The sequence below is a fragment of the Xenopus laevis genome, chromosome 4S (genome assembly GCF_017654675.1).
Source record: "Xenopus laevis strain J_2021 chromosome 4S, Xenopus_laevis_v10.1, whole genome shotgun sequence".
NCBI classification, from domain to species: domain Eukaryota; kingdom Metazoa; phylum Chordata; class Amphibia; order Anura; family Pipidae; genus Xenopus; species Xenopus laevis.
The window spans coordinates 67,924,173-67,945,230 of NC_054378.1; the positions used below are offsets into that span (position 1 = coordinate 67,924,173).

The window sequence follows — 21,058 nt, forward strand, 5'->3', positions numbered from 1 at the left end:
CTGTGTTTTCCTACCTTACCTCTTGATTAATCACCGCCTCATGAAAGCTTGATTTACATGTATTTCGTTCTTATTTACTATAACATTCTTCCTCTTTGTCAAAGGCATGTTAGATGAAAACTTTGCCGGAAACTAATTTCAAATATTGTCCTTCAATTTTAGGCAGAGCCAGTGATTTTGGATTTGAGAGATTTATTTCAACTTATCTATGAGCTGAAGCAGAGGGAAGAAATGGAGAAAAAGGCACAAAAAGATAAGCAATGTGAACAAGCTGTATATCAGGTATCTATTTGGCCTTTTGCCTATTTGGCTTTGGTTTTTTGGAGTTGCTAGTAGGGATGTCGCGGACTGTTCTGCGGCGAACTTGTTCGCGCGAACATCGGCTGTTCGCGTCCGCCGCAAGTTCGCAAACGTCGCGCGACGTTCGCCAATAGGCGTTCGCATCAAAATCGTTCGACCATTCGGTCGCTAAAATCGAACGATTTTCGTTCGATTCGAACGAAAATCGTTCGATCGAACGATTAAAATCCTTCGATTGTTCGAATCGAACGATTTTCGGATGTTCGAAGTTCGCGAACTGTTCGCGAACTGTTCGCATTTTTTGCCGGTGTTCGCGAACACATTATCGGCGGTTCGCTACATCCCTAGTTGCTAGAAATGACAACAGGCACACCAATCAACCTTGAAAAAAATTTTAGGATACAAGATGGTTTCATACTCATTGAGGTTTTTAATTTGTGATTCAGTTTGTAAGGTTGTTTGATATACAGTAGGCCAATAGGCCTTATTATTGATAATTTGCACTATTCCATACAGTATTCCATTTTGTATCAGGTGCAATATAAGTTGGTTGCATGACTTTGTGTTCACCATAGGATATACCTCATCGTTTGCCCTAAAACCTTTGTTGTACTATAAAAAACAGCAATACTTTTCCGACATTCTTGGAGATGTAGTAGATCAACAACCAAATGGCACATCTCAACCCTATAATATAATACTAAATCTGTTAAAAACATTTTGTTTTCTGTGAATCCAAACAACATCAGACATCTTACTTCCTAATTATAGTTTTCATACTTTGCTTTGTATCCCTTTTCCTGCTTACCTCTGCTTACCTTACTTCAGACAATTTTGGAAGAAGATGTAGAAGATCCTGTTTACCAGGTAACATCTGCATCCACAGACCATGCATAAAGTAGAGTCATTTCATATATATAGGGGGTTATGTAATAAAATGCACAACATTTGCCCAGGAGCATTAACCCATAGCAACAAATAAGCAGGTACAATTTACGGGTCACATGTTTAAAAGCAAGCATCTTATTGGTTGCTATGGGTTACTGCCCTTGGGCAAACTTAGTGCCTTTTATTACATATGGGGGATAATGTCTTATAGCATGCAGCAAAACTAATTTTATTTAATAAGCCATCATATTTTGTGTTGCTATAGGTTTGAGTGTAAAAGATATAATTCTTTATAGAAGCCTAATTTGTAAAGAGTCAAAGTTGCAATATTTACTACTTAAATCATTTGGCTAATTACTACTATTTACAAAGTGTCAAAAAGTTTCCAAAACCATGTCAAGTCATTGTTGATGTATTATTGTTTCAAATATTGTAAAATGTTACAGATAGATAGATATAACAAATAATATTTTATATAGGTCCATTATCTATTTAAACTATGTATTCTCTTAGTGAAAGGTTTATCATATGTTATCTCACCTCGTTACAATGGTTTAGTACAGTGAAAAGGCTTAAATGTTACATATTACTGAATGCATCCTGGCCCTGTAAAAAGTTGTTTCATAAAAAAAAAAAAAGATAATTTCTAGTGTTAGAAATGGAATGTATGTACATTGTAAACGAAATACATTGGTGCCTTTTAAATTAATTACAGGGATGCACGACAATGATAATAGAACAAACTTGAATATGTATGAGAACGAAGAGTGTATTGTTAACATACACAATTGTTTTGGGATTCTTAAAAAGTACATAAGTTATATAATGAGAGCTAAAGTCCATCCTCATTTCACATGAAGGGCATTAGTCTCATGTTTTAAATAGTTATACAAAATATGATGGTTCTATATCAGTATATAGTGTTATGATGGATACACATATATAAAAATAATTATTTTGCTTGTTTGGTTATGTAATTTATTAGTTTAGACACAAATATAACTGATTTAGGCACACTAACACACATTCCTATGCAAGCACAAGTGTTCTGTAGGAAACATCTCTAAATAAGAGTTGTTTAACTGCAGCTAGTTTGCTTTTATTTTTTGCATGCAATATTATTTCAGTATTAACCTAGAGTTTAAAAGCTCAAAAATGTACATTCGATTATCTTAAAACAAGTATACTGTAGGTAACCCAGTAGCTGTAATTAATTGAATTGTCACTACACTAGCATCAGTGCCATCATCCCCATTTCTGTACCATATACTAATCAAGTTAACTATTCAAAACAAATGTGTGTAATTCAAATTGTGTACTTGAACGTGCATTCACTCTTTATATTGACAAAATAAAATGTTAATGCTTAAAGTTGGAGACCTTTAAACAATATAGAAAATATCTATTTTTGTCTAACTGGCATCTATAGAGCTTATACTGATTTCAAGTGTGGGTGATTTAATAACTTTTTTTTATTGGAGGTGAGGTTGAAAAAGGAAGTTTAGCTCACCAGAAACTCTTCAGTTTTTCCTGCCATCTGTCTTATTTCTGTCCCTCAGAATGTTGGCTTTTATTTATATACTGCCTCAGCTTTGACAGACAGGGGACATTGTATTAATACAGAAATTCTTTCTGCCTGTCACAATTAAGACTTGCCCTCAGGCAGTGCATAACTGTAAGACTTGGATCACTTTCTAAAAGACCATAGGGCATAGGGGTTTGCAGTGAAAAGTGTTGGGTCTGTGTATATAAAAAAATAGCTTCTTTATCAAATTGAACAAAGATTGCCTTTTCACAGATTCCAGAGGGCAATTGTAATTTTATTATAAAGGTTTGCACCCACATAAATAACATTATGCATTATTACACTGAGACAGAATATTCTTTAGATGCTGAAAAAAGAGTGAATGCACATCAAACAAGAGACCTTTCTGCTGCTGCTTTAACTTTAATTCTGAAACTCCCAACTTTTCTTTGCTTTCTTCCTGTGCTTTCTGCATTTTCCACCTTGGATGATATCATAGTACATTATATTTGAGGCTGGCCATGAATCTATACGAGATCCAGAAAATGAAGAAAGCATTTATCAGGTATTTATAAAAAGTTTAACTGGGTGGTACTTGATCATTGGTATGGAGAATATATATATATATATATATATATATAATACCTGCAGGAATAACACTTGTGTGCATAATATATTCTATTGTAACTTCTGAATTCAGACTCAGTACTGACCCCATCTTTCCCCTCGTACAATCATATAATAAAAAAGAAATAGAAATGCATTCATATAGTCATATAGAGCATAATATAAAGTGTAATTGTCCTTACAAACAATAATAAATGACCTACTCCTGCTTGTTTCCAAGAAGAGTTTTTAAATGTTAAAAGATTTGAAAAGTATTGCCTTTTTGTTATCAGTAAGGGGGAAAAGTGCATACAGTACAGACAACAATTTTGATTTATATGGCTTACAAAGTAAATAGTCAGGGGAACTATAAGGGGCAGATTCACTAAGGGTCGAATTTCGAAGTTAAAAATACTTCGAAATTCGACCCTCGAATTGAAATCCTTTGACTTCGAATATCGAAGTCGAAGGATTTAGCGCTAAACGTTCGTTCGATCGATCGAAGGATTTTTCGTTCGATCGAACGATTAAATCCTTCGAATCGAACGATTCGAAGGATTTTAATCCAACGATCGAAGGAAAATCCTTCGATCAAGAAAAGTTTAGCAAGCCTATGGGGACCTTCCCCATAGGCTAACATTGACTTCGGTAGGTTTTATCTGCCGAAGTAGGGGGTCGAAGTTTTTTTTAAAGGGAAAGTACTTCGACTATCGAATGGTCGAATAGTCGAACGATTTTTACTTCGATTTGTTCGATTTCGTTCGAATTCGAACGAATTTAACCAATTCGATGGTCGAAGTACCCAAAAAATACTTCGAAATTCGAATTTTTTTCATTCGAATCCTTCACTCGAGCTTAGTGAATCGGCCCCTAAGTGTTAAAGGAGAAAAACTCTTGGATTGGAAATGGATTAACGTTGTTCGATACAATTATTTAAAGGCTGGTTTAAACAGTACTTTCCTGTGACATTGACACTTCTGAATGTGGTTGTTTCACTTAAGTCAATGATGAGGAGAATACTTATACAGTTATTGGATGTATTATCAGAAATGCTTGGTAAGATCCCAAGCATTTCTGAAAATACATTCAATAACTGTATAAGTTTTGCTATTAACATGAGAAGTAAAAGAACCAACAAATCTGTTAAAATAAAGAATTGGTTTTGCAAATAAGATTCAGAGAGATGTTACCTATTTTAATCAATTGTGAGTAAAAGCCTCTATTAAAATAATATACTAATTGATAAAATTAATCAAAATGAAATTAAAATAAAACAAAGGGTTTTTTTTAGTTTTGATGATACTGGACATTCCTTCGTTTATAGGGACATATCTTTATATGCTTGATTCCTATTTTAAATTTGCCTAAAGGAAATATTCTGATACCAAATATCTGAGACACCTCTTTTCCAGAGCTCCCCTTATTTCTGTAAATACATTTTTAAATCCACATGCAGATCCTTTTCTGCATCAAAAGTTTATTTCTTCTATGTGAGATCCTTGTCATCATTCTTTTGATCACAGTTGGCTGTACATTTGCATGTAACAGAGCAGAATGGTTTTACCCATAATCAAAACAAACCAAGTATTTCTCAAATTCTGTGTTGAGATGCCATAAAACAAAACATTTAAAAATGCACCATACAATGCCATAATACGCCATGATTTATAACGTTGTCTTATTACTGTGTAGCTGAATGTAAAAGTCTATCAAAAAATGATGTTTAAAATATGTTGTGTTAAACTTGCTGCTTAAATTTGTCCTTTTTGACAATGGGTAATGCTAGGTCTAACGTGGTGTGAAATCAATGGTGTAAATTTTAGGCATTAGGCATATGGCAGCAATTGATTATTTTTGTATTTGCCATGGATGGCACAGGAGCTTTAGAAATTCACCAACTATTTTGCATCAACTTTGACAAACAAATGCATTCTCCTGCAATAACAACAATAAGGCAACTACAAATTAATAAAGGTATGGAATCTGTTATTCAGATTGCTCTGGGCATAGAGTTTTTAGGTGAGTTTTGTCACCAATATGGATTTGTGCAACTTTTAGTACTACAGAGAAAAGGGAAATCATTTTATATAATTAGAATTGTTTGCTTAAAATGTATATACGTAGTATATTTTGTATTACCTTCCTGTAATTCTGAGCTTTTTGGATTTTCACTTTCCAGATAAAAGAGCTCATACCTGTAATTACTACCTTTCAATTTAGTCAAATTTCCTTTGACAACCAAGTTAGGCCAAATCTCCATTGCACATGAAGGAGTTAAACGAATAAAGTAATTATTCCTGCACTCAGGCATATTCCTTCTAGTCTAGATAAATACATGTGACATTTCTTACTGGGTTTCCAAGAGTGTCATGTAAGATCACTGTATTGCTGTGCATCATCATTATTGTAATTATTATCATCACTATATGAAAACACAGTTCACACCATTCTTAACACAATTATGCAGTACAGTGTCATTGATGGAGACAGAAATTTTATAATTATGATATCTGACCCTTCCTGACATTTTAAAGGAAACTTATGATGGAATAACTGCAATTAAATAAAATTATGTTTCATTTGAACAGGGATATAAAATAAATAATTATTAGAAGGATTAGAAGTAATTGGATGTTCTTTAAGCAGAACTGATATTTCGTCCAGTCACCTAAATAGCTTTTGATGTTAATCCTTGAATGTCAATATCTTTACAAATTCTAAGGTCTTAATCCAACACAATATGCATTCATTCTTCTTTACATAGGTTATTTAAAGCTTTAATTCAGATACATATCTAATATAAGGTTTCTCCTGTTGAGTATAGTTTTCTTTTACAAATATTTATCCTCAAAACACCTTTAAAGGGATACTGTCATGGGAAAAAAAAAATTCAAAATGAAGCCGTTAATAGTGCTGCTCCATCAGAATTCTGCACTGAAATCCATTTCTCAAAAGAGCAAACAGATTTTTTTATATTCAATTTTGAAATCTGACATGGGGCTAGACATATTGTCAATTTCCCAGCTGCCCCAAGTCATGTGACTTGTGCTCTGATAAACTTCAATCACTCTTTACTGCTGTACTGCAAGTTGGGGTGATTATCACCCCCTCCCTTTTCCCCCCCAGCAGCCAAACAAAAGAACAATGGGAAGGTAACCAGATAACAGCTCCCTAACACAAGATAAGATCTGCCTGGTAGATCTAAGAACAGCACTTAATAGTAAAAACCCATGTCCCACTGAGACACATTCAGTTACATTGAGAAGGAAAACAGCAACCTGCCAGAAAGCATTTCTCTCCTAAAGTGCAGGCACAAGTCACATGACCAGGGGCAGATGGCAAATTGACAAAATGTCTAGCCCCATGTCAGATTTCAAAATTGAATATAAAAAAATCTGTTTGCTCTTTTGAGAAATGGATTTCAGTGCAGAATTCTGCTGGAGCAGCACTATTAACTGATTCATTTTGAAAATTTTTTTTTTTCCTATGACAGTATCCCTTTAAATTAACCTGTTTCCCCCTTCATGAAAATTGTAGTATCCTCAAAAAATACCTGGAAAATACTGTCAATAGTACATGTTAAATGCAGTTGAAAATTTGGGCATTCATAAATAGTTGACACTGAATAGTGGCATCTGCTAACCCTTTGATCTCTCCAAGAAGTTTTTAGCTAAAGAAAAGTATATTCAGACAAAGTGGATTAATTTGCTTGGAATTTGTAGTGCTTTGTCCAACAGAAACAGAAACATGTTCTACATTTCCAGTAACATATTTATCTTTATTTAAATGTAGGTTCCTACCAGCCATAAGAAAGAAGGGGTCTACGATGTGCCAAAAAATCAACCTATAAGTGTACGTGTCATTTTTTATTTTTCTTATGATGACATTATTGTATTTAAAAGAGTATATCATGAAAATGCAACAAAACATACAAAATCATGAGCAAAATAACAAACTCCAATATAACAGTGTTCATAACTGAACTTGTAGTAATAATCACACTTGTTAAAGTATTTAACATTATTAAGAGCAAGTAACACACTAGGACCACACAGCCACGGTAGGGCATGCACACAAAACCTCTGGGCGCTGGCCTTGGGGCGCCGCTTACATAAATCTGGCCCTGAGTCTACTAGTAAATCATTTAAACATTAAATAAACCCAATAGGCTGGTTTTGCTTTCAATAAGGATTAATTATATTTTAGTTTGGATCAAGTACAAGCTACTGTTTTATTATTACAGACAAAAGGGAAATCATTTTTAAAAAATTGGATAACTTGTATAAAATGGAGTCTATGGAGACTGCCTTTCCGTAATCCGGAGCTTTCTGGATAATGGGTTTCCGGATAATGGATCCAATACCTGTACTATAAATTTATATTTATGGTGTGAAAAATCTAGATACTTACATACAACTATAGCTATAGTGTCTGCTTCTGTGCAGTATTCTGCACCACTCCCCCCTTAAAAGGCATATTAACCAATCTGTGTGGCATTCTGACATTTCATAGTTGTTTCATCTTTATAGGTTGAAAGCTCAGACTAATGTGAATATGGTCCATTAAGTGTGCCAATTGTGAGCATATCTGCTAGGATATGGGACTTTTACAACAGTCAAATATATTTGCAAATGGAAAACAAACAAACAAACAAATAAATAATAACTGGGAGTTTCTATTTCTGTAGATAAAGTATGTTAGTTTTGAAGAGATGTCAAGTCTTTGTGAGAAAATTCAATGACAGCACTGAAAAGGTCAATACAATAATTGCTTTATTCTTCTGAAGACCAATGTGTCAGAGCATATCATCTTTTTTAAATGAAATCATCAATCATACTTGTCTGTTATCCAAAGTACTGCTGGTGTCTTTGTGTTAAGAATATACAAACACATAAGCTTAACCCCTGGCACACGACAGAACACCTTTTCTACTAGGTTTTAATTATAAAGTTGCCCTTTGTTTGAAATGTTCTATCATTGTCTCATGTCAAACAGTAACTTATTAGTTTGCCTTTTATTTTACACTTTGAAACACTTGTTGTGGTGGGCAAAGGCCACTGTTTCTGGAGTAGTTCAAGATATATACAGGATATCTACAGGCAGGGCCGCCATCAGGGGGGGCACATGGGGGTACAAGTGTACCGGGCCCGGGCCTGAAGGGGGGCCAGGCAGTGCTGAACTTTTCAAAAGAGCCAGGCCCCCCTTAACAGCACCGAAGCAGCGCTGCCTCCTTACGAAATCCCGAACAGCCGAAATGCGAAAGTGTCGAAAAGCCAAGCAGCCGAAGTCCCGAGGTGGCGAAAAAACCCAAAGCCACGAAAATAGCCGAAGCTGAAGTCCTGAAGCGGCGAAAAGACCCAAAGTCACTACACAGCCAAAATTGAAGTCCTGAAGCTGCAAAAAGACCCAAATTCACGAAAGGAGGTGAAGTTGAAGTCCTGAAGCCAGGAGTTCAATTCCTCTGAACACCAATGTGTGTTTTTTTATTTTTGGCCATCAGTGTATTATTTTAATACTCTATAGGCCCCTGCCGCCAATGTTTTTTTTAAAAATATTCTTTGGCCACAAATTGTTTTTTTAACTTGTAAGGGGGGCCCTGGCGCCAATGTTTTTTTAAAACATATTCTTTGGGACCCCAATTTTTTTTAACTTGTAAGGGGGGCCCTGGCACCAATGTATTTTTAAAAAAATATTCTTTGGGGGCCCAATTTTTTTTAACTTGTATGCAGGGCCCTGGCATTTTTTTACTTGTAAGTAAAAACACCCAATAGGCTGGTTGTGCTGAACATATTTTTTTGCCTTCATTTGTGGCACTTAAGAGCAAAATGAAACCAGTTTTGCTTTAGCACTTTCTGGTTCTGACAAGAGGAGAAGCAGTTGATATAACTAATTATCAGTCTACTGAGAAGCCCTTCAATAATGAGTTGCTCAAAGACAGGAACTTAGTAATGGGAGGTGTATGCTCTAAAGCAGATAAGGAACTGAGCAAAGTGCCCTGTTTACAATAAAGATGTAAAAGATGGTGAGTGAAAAAAGTTTCCATTTAGTGCTATATAATAGCAAAAAAATTGGAAAATATTACAGTAAAGAATAGGCAAAAAATTCACTTTTAAAACTCCAATTCGATGTGCTCTTATACCAAAGGTGGTGTTAGGTGTATAATGTTGCTTCATTTCTGTAACCTCGGACAATACAATAATGTTAAAAAAAATGGAGATGAGAAAAGGAAGGGGAAACCAAAAATCTGTGCAAAATGTCACTCATTTTTACTTTCTTAGTACTAAATTCTTGTGTCAGACAAATTAACTTGAGTATATTAATCTTAATCTTTTTGATAAAAAGTTTCACTGGAACCTGATAAAGTGTACAGAAAAATAGAAAAAGCTAGTAATCTACTACCACAGTGCTGGTTTTAAAGCTTCAACAGCAGTAACTAAAAGCCTTACATTTTTCATTTTTCAAATATTTAATAGCCACCAGAATCCTCTGATGTATTTAGTTACGCACATCTTCTAAGCTGTAGCTACACGGAATACTCTCAGTAGAGCTAAGCTAGAAAAATCTTCATAGACAACTACTGCAAAGGTAGAGTAGACTTAAAATTATGATTTTTTTCTGTTTGCATTAATCTAAGAATGATGTAGCCAATACATCCATTTACAACTGCCTTAGGGGTGGAGTCATTTGCCTTTTGTATGACGCAAATGGCAGTTACCTGTCTTTATATTTAAGTGCTAAATCAGCACTATGACAATGAAAAGTATTCATTCATCAGAACAAAGGACAGCTTCCCCAGGAAATTATTTTATATCAATGCAGCACTTGTATATGAAAAGGTTCCACATTCTACTACCACTGCTTGTTTTTTTTTCAGCTAAACCCTTGTAATCCAATTTTAGTAAGCAAACAGATTCTCAGATAATACACATTTTGTGTGAGATTTCCCACAAAGCATCACTGTATTCCAAGAAACCAATCTAGTGAAAGCATGCAGATGTTTGGATGGCAACTGATGTCTTTTTCAAACATATCAGTGGTAATTGCCCAAAATAAATATAATCTGCTATTTTTTAATGATGTGCATAGTCGGAAATTCGGGTTAATTATTAAAACGGTTACTTTTGTTGTGTGAAAATCTAAAACAGGCAGCATGTTTATTTATTTTATCTCATACTGTATGTCTGGCAAAGGTGTCGGCAAGTCTATTAGCTAATCAATTGTGGTTACATGCTGTCTCCTTTCTCGCTGACAAGAGCCAACTAGTTTAGCCTGTGCCTAGAGTAATGGTCACATGGGAAATAAGTCACAAACGGCAGCTGAGTTTGCCTGGCTGTTTTTTGCCCTTGTCACCCCCTGGTGTAAGTCTTGCATGAGGAATGAACCTTTGTAACTTTGTCATCCATTACAGAATCTTTTATATCACTGCACTGTTACATGCTGTTTCAAGCTGGGTAAAACATCCAGGTAAATGAAGCAGCACAAGGCCCAGCTTGATTATAGACAAAAGGTATTAATGCTGTCTGTGGAAAAGAGCCTTGATTTATTTGAAGAACGGAAGACAGACGTAGAATTGCTAAGTGCCATTTTGATGAATATTTCAGGAGAGATTTATGATGGATTGTATCTTAGTGCTGAACAGCTACTTTATCAGACAGAATAACAGAGCAGTGACCCAGAATTGTTTGAAAGTTCTAATTTAATAGCAACTGTTTTAGAGACAGGGTTTAGTCAATCATCATCAACTGCCAATAACACAAAAAGCAATCATTCCGTGTGAACTTCCAAACACAGAAAAATCTACCATAAAAATGTTTCTCTTCACTGAACAGTTGCCAGTAGAATGAGAGCAGTCGCTTAAAACCAATGATTAGAGAAACCTCTAGAAGCTGCCATAGCAGCAGGGAGAAATCATTTATCACTGGCATCCAATATTTTAACAGCTACTAAACAGGCAGATATGATACAGAGGACCACCAGTAGGCATGGCATAAAACAGGGGTCACCAAACTTGTTTACCCATGAACCACATTCAGTTGTGAAAAGAGTTGCATAACAAGCATGGCAATTATATCGGGGGTGCCAAATAAGGGCTGTGGTTGGCTATTTGGTTGTCCCTATGTGCAGTAGCAGTCTAAAGGAGGCACTGTTTGGCAGTACATCTGGTTTTATGCAGATTTAACCAGTGCAGTAACCCGTAGCAACCAATCAGTAAGTAGTTTTGATGAGTCATCAGCTAGTTATGTAATTTAACCAAACGACTGGATGTAGAGAGTAACCTCTGGGGCAATTTAGAAGCTTTGTTTGTAGCTAGTGTCCCACGCGGCTTACCAAACCACACTGTTGAATTTGTGGTGAAACACAATAAAACAGCGCTCCTTAAAACTGCAAACCCTGTTTTCATACACTACAATAGTCACTGCTCAATTTCTTAAAGGACTTGGACAACTGGTTTAAGATGATATGCCAATGGGCTCTGTGCAAACTGGAGACTGAAAGGATTGGCACTTTCATTTAGAGGCAGGAAAAAGTCAAAATGCTTTGTTTAGTGAATGTCCTACTTGCCCAAAATAGTGTATAAAAAAACTGAAGTGGGAGCAATCAGAAAGTGTTGGAAGAGTTACTTTGCTCTGGAATTTCCATGTATCTATACAGTTGAATAAACAACTGAAGTGTTGTTGTCTCATCAGCAAGGCATACATCATTTTGTTAAATATCCAAAAGTATTTGCTGACCTTCATTAAACACCCCCAATTGGATTCACAAATGTTAATGGATGAATAAGTTCTCTTGTTATAATGAGGACTATCAAGCAGCACATTAAACATGTTCCATCCTTAGCTGTATGAAATAAGGATATCCCATGCATAGACATTGATATAGATAATGTCTCTCTATACTACATGACTTGAATGAATGCAGTGGTCTTTGACCTGCTGAAGACTAACTGCTATCAAGACCTGATGATGCTTGTATGCAGTTCATGCCTTTGGTTAGTACCATAGATAAGCTCAGGTCTGGAGCCATGTATTAGTGACTGTGTAGAGCGTGATGATTTATTTAGCCAACATTATTTTTAGGGCCCCAGGGCAAGGTTGATACTGGACTGCCATTTATCTGGGTTGTTACTGTAGAATTTGTTCAGCCCACATAGGCACAAGTTGGGTGAGAAGTAGAATAGTTGGGAAAGGATATTGTTTTCTGAAGCATGTATTGACTTCTTAACAAATAAAAATCGAGTTCTTTCATCCTACCTTCCTGTCTTATCTTATGGAATTTGTAATTTTGTTATAGTTGTCAAAATTCTTTGAGACACACATTCAAGGTAGAAATTAATTGGCAGTTCTGGACAAACAATTATTGAAATATAAAGAAGAATAGAAAATCTATTCAAATATTTGATCATTATCCATGTTCCATTGTATTACAATTGCATTTGTCTTTTGCATATACCACAGTTTAAAGGGATACTGGCATCAAAAGAAAAACATTCGCTTTTAAAGGAAAACAATGCGTAATATTGTACAATATAACCTAGTTTTGGAAGTGCTTTGCTCCTGAACATGTTATTGGCACTTGCTTGTATGGAGGAATTTTCTGGTAATTGCATGACTATTTTTATTTCTTTTCTAGCAATCTTGCTTAGCTGTGCATTTATATCTGAGTCATGCCCCACAAGCCAAAGCAGGAGCAATTACCTGTCATTTCAATGCTCATTAAGGTTTTCATTCCATAGTCCTGCAGAGAGCCTGCCACTCACACAGTTTAGTTGAAGAAGCTACCCGGATGATGTTTTCAAGATTACTCACTAGAATTACTTTACTACACTACTACATACTGTAAATTATGAATATTAATAAAAATCACAGACTATTCTACTTAAAGTATCTGTTAACTGCTGTGTATGGAAAATGTGTCTCCTATAGCATAATTCATGATCAATAGTTGCCCCCCTTATCTATATCTGCATTGAATGATATTATAAGTGATAGTGGTTACAGTATCCCTTTAACAAACAGGGAGTTGTTATTATTATTTTCCCCACTTCACTGCCATTAACATGATTAATGTTCTGTGTGTTTCATTACTGCCCCATCCCCTTTTTCCAATTACATACATGTTCATTCATTTTTATGTTCTCATACTCATGTGCGCCTGTTCATTGTTCTGTATGCTGTTAATCATTCCATTGTCATCATTCATTCTTTACTGTTACAGAATGGAGACTTAATAATTTTTGATGAAATTCCTTTTGATGCCATTGAGGTAAGGTTGGCTTAGGTATAAGAAAACAAAATGTCATATAAACATAATATATGGATAATATTTCCAATGTATACGTCATATGTACATAAAGATTCATAAATGATACAATGCCAAGGCTTTATACTACTTGTGAATACATGATGAAGCAGGGAAGAATATTGTAACTCATTACCGACATGTAATAAGAGTAAAGACTATATATCCCGTATATACTCGAGTATAAGCCGAGTTTTTCAGCATCCAAAATGTGCTGAAAAACCTCAACCTCGGCTTATACTCGGGTCAGCAGACAGTAGCTGAGATTGCAGTCACTTTTAATCATTCCTATACCAACAGTTCACTTGGGGAGAGACTGCAATATCACACAGCACCCTCTGTTGGTTATATGAAAGAATAACAGTGCGCCCTCTGTTGGTTATATGAAAGAATAACAGTGACTGCAATATCACACAGCGCCATCTGTTGGTTATATGAAAGAATAACAGTGACTTCAATATCACACAGCGCCCTCTGTTGGTTGTATGAAGGATTAACAGTGATGGTAATATCACACAGCACCCTCTGTTGGTTATACAAAAGATTAACAGTGATGGTAATATCACACAGCATCCTCTGTTGGTTATACGAAAGATTAACAGTGATGGTAATATCACACAGCACCCTCTGTTGGTTATACGAAAGATTAACAGTACATGGTAGTGGGACAGTGGGACAATGCACACAGTAATCCGTTTGGCAATTCTCTGTCACCATCAACTTTGCAAAGAAGTCCGGTTGATCGCTGGGGGGGTCTCTTTGGCGAAATGTGCGCTGCTGGGAGACAGGGCTGTAGTTGTGTCTAGGCTTATACTAGAGTCAATAAGTTTTCCCAGTTTTCGTAGGTAAAATTAGGTACCTCGGCTTATACTCGGATCGGCTTATACTCGAGTATATACGGTAATAGGATATCTTGTGTGTCACTGTATATGCTTGACCACAAGGGTTATTACAATAGAAAAGGGAAGTTGGGTGTCTCACAAGTTTGCCATAGTCAGTTGTGTCTAAATCCTCCCCTTGCTCTTGCCCCCTAGTGTCGCTACTGCACTTGTGCCATTTCCTATTAAGGAATTTTGCTCAAACAGCATCATAATTGCTTCAGCGAAGTTAGCCATGGAATTGGACAAAGATATATAATTTTAACACTGAATGGCAAATGCATTTTCAGTTCAGTTATGTACAATTCGTGTTTTCTTTAAACACGTCTGCCTCAATTGTAACAGATGCCCCCCTTGAAGTTACAGTGACACTGAAATTGTAAGGGGGAAGTGTTGCAAATGGATAAAAAATATGGCGGCTTGCATTGAAATGACACTTTGAAGATTGCCGTTGGTGATGTATATAATTCATTATATAATACATTTTTTTAATCTAATAAATTCAAATATACTCACAATTCAACTGGGAAGTTATTTAAGAAAAAATGTGAGTCTAATATTCGAACGAATAGTTCCAACCCGAAAATTCAAATCGTATTTGATTCGTACAAATTGAGTTTTTCTCCAAAAAAACTCGAATGTCAGGAAGGCTTTTAACCTCTCCAAAAAGGTTTTAGGTGGTGAATATTCAAGTGTGAGATAATCTCACATTCGAATTTACATTCAAATAGGGGAATTAAAATTCAAATTTCGACACTCGAAAAATCTAATTCACTATTCGACCCTTGATAAATCTGCCTCTTACAGTATATATACGGGAACAGAGAGGAGCACAACCATTAACTGCAAAATCAAATGACCTGGTTGCGGGAAAAAACAAATGTAGATAGAAAAAGTACAGCACTCACAGGAAATTATTACAAAAATATAATGTATTTATAAAACTTCAAACATTTTGAGCACTGTCTGTGCTCTTCCTCGGGGACTTTCCTTACTTCATTTTCTAGGTGTGATTTTTTTTATAGACAAGGCATAACATTTACCCATTAAATATAGTGGTTAGAACTCTGCCTTGTAAATTCTGTTCAGTGCAGCTTGGATGCATAATCAGCAGCATGATGTATATCTGTTAGGATCTTTAGAAGGACCTTCAATTAAAACAGTGACAGTTCTAATTTCAACAGATGCTTAAGACAGCTGCTAAATGCTGCCATTTATTGCTGGTAAAAAAATTGTGGCCAGCGCTTATCAAACTTTAATTATATCCTGCTTGTTCTTTCTCTTAAAAGGTGCAATGAAAAGGTCATGCATTTTTGGATTTTTTACAATTTTCAGTCCCATGTTTGGTACAGCATTTTCAATGTTTGGTTATAAAAGCATCCTTGAGTGCTATGCTGCAAATTGGCCTTCTTGTGGAAAACGAGGTCAAGTGTGCTACAAATGATTCATTTACAGGACAGAGCTACAAAATAGCAGCATCCAATTTATCTTGCTTCATTTGGGAAATATACATTTTCAGTTCTCAGTCTATTAAATTTAGCATTATACAAGGCAATTTAACTAGTCTTTTACTATAAAACGACATGATGTTTGCCTAACCTATTGCTTTTTATGTTTCTTAAAATGGTAAAATACATGTACTTGGGCATCTGCTCCAGTGAACACATTTATAACACTGGCATGCACTGCCTGTTTTCTGTGTTAGTGTATTGGGCTTCTCTCTTAATCTACTGGTACCATAATAGTACCACAATAGTCTAGGAGAAAAGAATATTTTCCTAGATGCAGTCCGTGTAAATGAGGTCCATCTCACACATGGCAGTTTCCCATCACTGGAAAAACGCAGGCAGAGAAATACTACTATCAGCTCAATAACAAATGCATGAAGTACTAAAGAAATGTATTAATACACACTATTCACAACACATCTTTGATAGACATACATTTTAGGAATGGACAGTTTGCAGAGCAATGGAATTAATGACAGTTACACCATGATTGTAAACAAACAGTGGCAACCAATGAGACCTAAATGCAGCAGAGGAGTTAAACTTTGTTCATCATTAGTAAGGAAGATTAAAGAATTCAGCAGGAGTCCAACAAAATGTTGTTTAAAGGATAAAATATTTAATACAAAGATTCATGGATTAAAAGGAAACCATAATAGTCTCTGACTCTTAGAAACCATTTCCCAAGATCCCATGATCTGGAACTTGCTTTCCATAGTGGGCGGTACACAGATTCCTCCCTTTAAAGGGTGAATAGGAAATATGAGCAAGGATTCCTAGGATCTTGTAAAATTGGGTTCAGAATACATTATGGTGCAATGAGGCTCTGACAAGAGACAAATACAAGAGGTCCTTTGCACTCAATCTATTATCAATCTTAATATATTGTAACAAAGTAACATTGGTAGGGGTGACGTTATTGAACAGGGTGGCTGGGGGATTATAAAAAGGCTGCCATAGTTTGTGGGAAACCCTATATTAAATAATAATAATAATAATAATGATACAATTAACAATTCAATAAAATGAAAACACTTAACAGTGAAATAGGAGGAGGGAAGTAATCCTTATTACATTTAGACGCAAAAGGTGATACTATATATAGATAAAAAAATAAAGTTTCATAATGATAAAAGTTTATATTTTGTCTCGCTATTTCATGTTTCAGATTGTTAAGTATTATAGCATTTCTATCTTGCATGTCCATTGTGTACAGGCTTCCTGTCAATGCAGAGCAAAGAAGCAGGACAAGCAAACCAGTGTGTACAACATCAAATAACTTAAATATAACACTGTGATAGAATATATGATAGACAGACTTACAGCTGCATCGTACAGTTTGTTATTATAAGAAATCAGTAATGTTTTTTTCTTATTCATTTTTGTTTTCTCTTAGGCTGTTACCCAATTAGCACTTTTTGGAGATATGTCTACTCCTCCTGACGTAATGTTTCCTTCAGTAAGTAAATAAAAGTAGTTAATTATTTATTATTCATGACAAAAAAATAAAAATACATTTCAATGATGCTGAATACATAATATTAAAATGCATAATTTTAAATGGTGTTTAGTGACTATAACTGGCACTTAGTTTTGTCTCTTGTGTCACATATATATATATATATTGTATATGCAATACATGAGTCATGAATACATGGTCATGTGTACATTGTTATTTATATAATATATGCAAGGTAAACTATTTAAATATATTTAAAGGAGAACTAAACCCATCCCGTACCATTGCCTGGAAGTTGAGGGGGGCTTTTGGTACGGGGAGGTTTAGTTCTCCTTTAAATACTTATGGCCATATGTAGAAGAACAGTTTTCACTGCCTATGCAACAGTTGATATACCCAATGTATAATAGTCAGCTAGAAGAAATCAAGAATCAGTTACTCTTGCATTCATGTTTTATTTATTTGAGCTAATTAATACACATTGTAAACATAGGTAAGCCATTTGGATAGACCCTGTGAGTGTGAATTTCTTGTGTATGTGTCAATGCATATATTTTTTTATATAACACTATATAGTTAACATAATCGACAATGCAACCATCAAACCTATTTAGCTCAGTCTTGAAGCAGTGCTTATTCCTATGCAGTTATTTTGTCATTTTCATGAACAGAATATTGAGTGACGTTTCCATACATCAGGATCATAATCCAGTTTATCACACATGGTAACCTGAATCATAAAAAACAGTTTAACCTCCTTAAGTTATTTGTAACCATATACATCATGGTGTTTAGTCCTGGGGCTCTTAAAAGGCACCTGTTGCCAAAATATATTATCTCCAACCAAAGGTGCAGGCTAATGATGGACGAATTTATTCCGCAGGCTAAAATTCATGGCAAGTTACCGCGTTTTGACGCCGGCGAATAAATTAGCGAATTTGCTGGTGAAAATTCTCAACCGTCTTCGGCAACGATTAATCGACACCCATTGACTTTAATGGGCGCTAGTGCCAACTTTGACGCCGGCGCCCATTTTGACAATGGTGCATTGTTGACGGTGTCAAATCCCCGTTTCCCTAATTTTTCGCCCGTTTCGCGAATTTCATGGTGAAGCGAAATGGGACAAATTTGCCCATCACTAGTGCAGGCACTCTGGTTGGAGGTAAAAAAAAAAAGCCCCTTGCCCAGTGCTAGGCCACCCTCACCAGGAGGGAGTTCCCAGTTCAAGAAGCCATGTTGGGGCACACGCATGTGCATAATGAGCAAATGGCACAACTTGCTCATTATGCTCGTGACATCAGAAACTCTTTATGCACATGCACTCTGACCGACATGGCTGTTTGCACTGGGAGCTCCCTCCCAATGTGAGTGTCCTAGAGCTGGCAGGGGGGCAATTTAAAAAAACAAACAAAAAAACTACTACCCCCAACTGGAGCGCGGGCTCTATTATCCCACACCTTTATTTGGTGATTATATATTTTGGCAACAGGTGCCCTTTAAGCATGCTTCTGTTTCAGCTGTTGATTATCATGCTTCATTTGTATCACTGTGTAATTTACTGTATACAGGTATGGGATCCAGAAACCTGTTATCCAGAAAGTTCAGAATTACGGAAAGGTCATCTCCCACAGACTCCATTATAATTGAATAATCCACATTTTTAAATGCTGACACTACAACCACTTCTGTGACTGACAGACTTTTTTGACTATGCATAGACAGACCTTTGTAGCTAGGGGAAGGCACATCTTCTGACCCTATGATGTTAATATAAAGTCTCAAAAAAGGTCGTCTTGCATCAGCCCAATGAGATTTACGTGTGTTTGTCTATGAGCAGCTCAGATATAAATAAGCTTACTTACTGAAGATGTAAGACTGACAGCATCCAGTTTCCCGTAAAGACCTCAAACAATTTTATAACTACTTCTTAAACCATGCTGCTTTGTTCTTCGTTGGAAATTGCTATAACCTTTCAGACAATCGCTCTTTTTTCAGGTGTAATAAAGCATTTTGTCATATGTGAGCCATGGGGATAAATTAGGGCCATAGCCAGCTGTCTGATTAGCTGAGGTTGTTTATCACTGCTGTAGATGGATATTAAAATATATACAGTCACGGCTCGAGCACTGAGATCACATGCCAGACGCCTCAACCAGTTCAAGGGCAGCAAGTATCCTGCCTCCTTGTCAGATTGTTTGTGTCAAGAACATATGTATATATTTTACAATACAGAACAGATTTTACTTGAGTAGAGATGTGATCTTAGACCTCTTAGGATTATAGTAACATGTTAATATTTCCTCATGGGAAATCAAACTCATTGCCCTCCAGCTGTTTTGTGCATTAACTCTCAGCATCCACAGCAATCCAAGGCAGGTTAACTTTAAAAAAGACTCAAAACTTGATATTCCTTAACGATGTTGTACCCCTTTCAATATTCAATTATGCGGGTTCATTTCAGCTTATTAATTGACCACACAGTAGTGCCCTGGTGTCTCTATGCCACCTTTGAAGCCATTGTTCCATATCATGCTCTGAGATCTAATAAGATCTAAACAGTTGTCTGCAAGTTTGATAAATGGCTCTGCATATCTTGCTGCATCTATGCTATTATACCAGAGGCTTCTAAAGAGAATTAAATCCTTCTTTTTCCCTATTTTAATGCGATGAGCATGTAAATACCTTTTCAGAAGGCTTTACCATTTTTCATCAGTAGCATTTGATAATGTGATTGTTTCTCCTTGCATGTTCACTTGCTTATTATTTAATCTATTAATACAGTTAAATGAACAGATAAAAAAAAACTCTGTTGCGGATCAGTGATTCTCCAAAAGAATTCTCCACTGACACATTGACGTAACTTTCATCACCTGACTGCTTTGCCTGTCCTTGCAAATACAACGGCTTTTGAAAATGTTCTATAGATTCCACCAGCAGAATCTTAAACTGTCTTTATCAAGACAAAAAATCACCAATTCAAATTACAAGCAGTTTGCTCAAGTCTACCTGGTGACCACAATAATTATGCATTAGTATAGGCAAAATGTTTAACTTTGCAAGCATTTATTTGCATTTCTAATGAATTGCAAATTAATTTTGCATTAGCGACCAATATTAAATTCCTCTTTAGTTTACTAGAAAACCATGTAAACATGAAATAACCCCAATTGGCTGGTTTTGCTTCCAAGAAGGATTAATTACATCTTCGTTAGGATCAAGTATAGGGTAATGTTTTAGTATTACAAAGAAAATGAAAATAATTTTGATTACTTGGATAAAATGGAGTCTGTGAATGAGCGGAACAGGGAGGTTATGGTATTGTGCAAAAATACTCTATTTTCAGAAGGCCATAATCCTGTATTAATTGATTGTTACAAGTAAAGCTGTGTGAATGTAATATATAATAGGGATTGATAAAGGTTAGTTTGAAGTTTCCTGGTCACACTATTTATCAAAATCAGAAGTTCAACTCCGACCAAATCCACAACTACTTTTTCCCCTATTTATCAATACATTCTCACAAATTTTTCTTGTGCGGAAAAAGTATTACAAAAAAATCTGACTCCTACGATTTTGCAATGGAGACCTACAATTT

The 21,058-nt window shown here is 35.7% G+C and overlaps 1 protein-coding gene across 14 annotated transcripts in view; it reads left to right on the top strand.

Moving 5' to 3' along the window:
- dab1.S (Dab, reelin signal transducer, homolog 1 S homeolog) overlaps window positions 1-21,058 on the top strand; it is a 433,928-nt gene that overhangs the window by 394,421 nt on the left and 18,449 nt on the right. For 8 of the 14 annotated variants that reach the window (XM_041561400.1, XM_041561396.1, XM_041561394.1 and 5 more), the window contains 6 exons: window positions 163-282; window positions 1,129-1,167; window positions 3,213-3,278; window positions 7,112-7,171; window positions 13,535-13,582; window positions 17,401-17,463. In XM_041561400.1, coding sequence (XP_041417334.1) covers window positions 163-282; window positions 1,129-1,167; window positions 3,213-3,278; window positions 7,112-7,171; window positions 13,535-13,582; window positions 17,401-17,463 — 396 coding nt within the window. The remainder of the gene's footprint in view (window positions 1-162; window positions 283-1,128; window positions 1,168-3,212; window positions 3,279-7,111; window positions 7,172-13,534; window positions 13,583-17,400; window positions 17,464-21,058) is intronic. The other 6 variants (XM_041561401.1, XM_041561406.1, XM_041561407.1 and 3 more) reach the window with 4 other exon arrangements.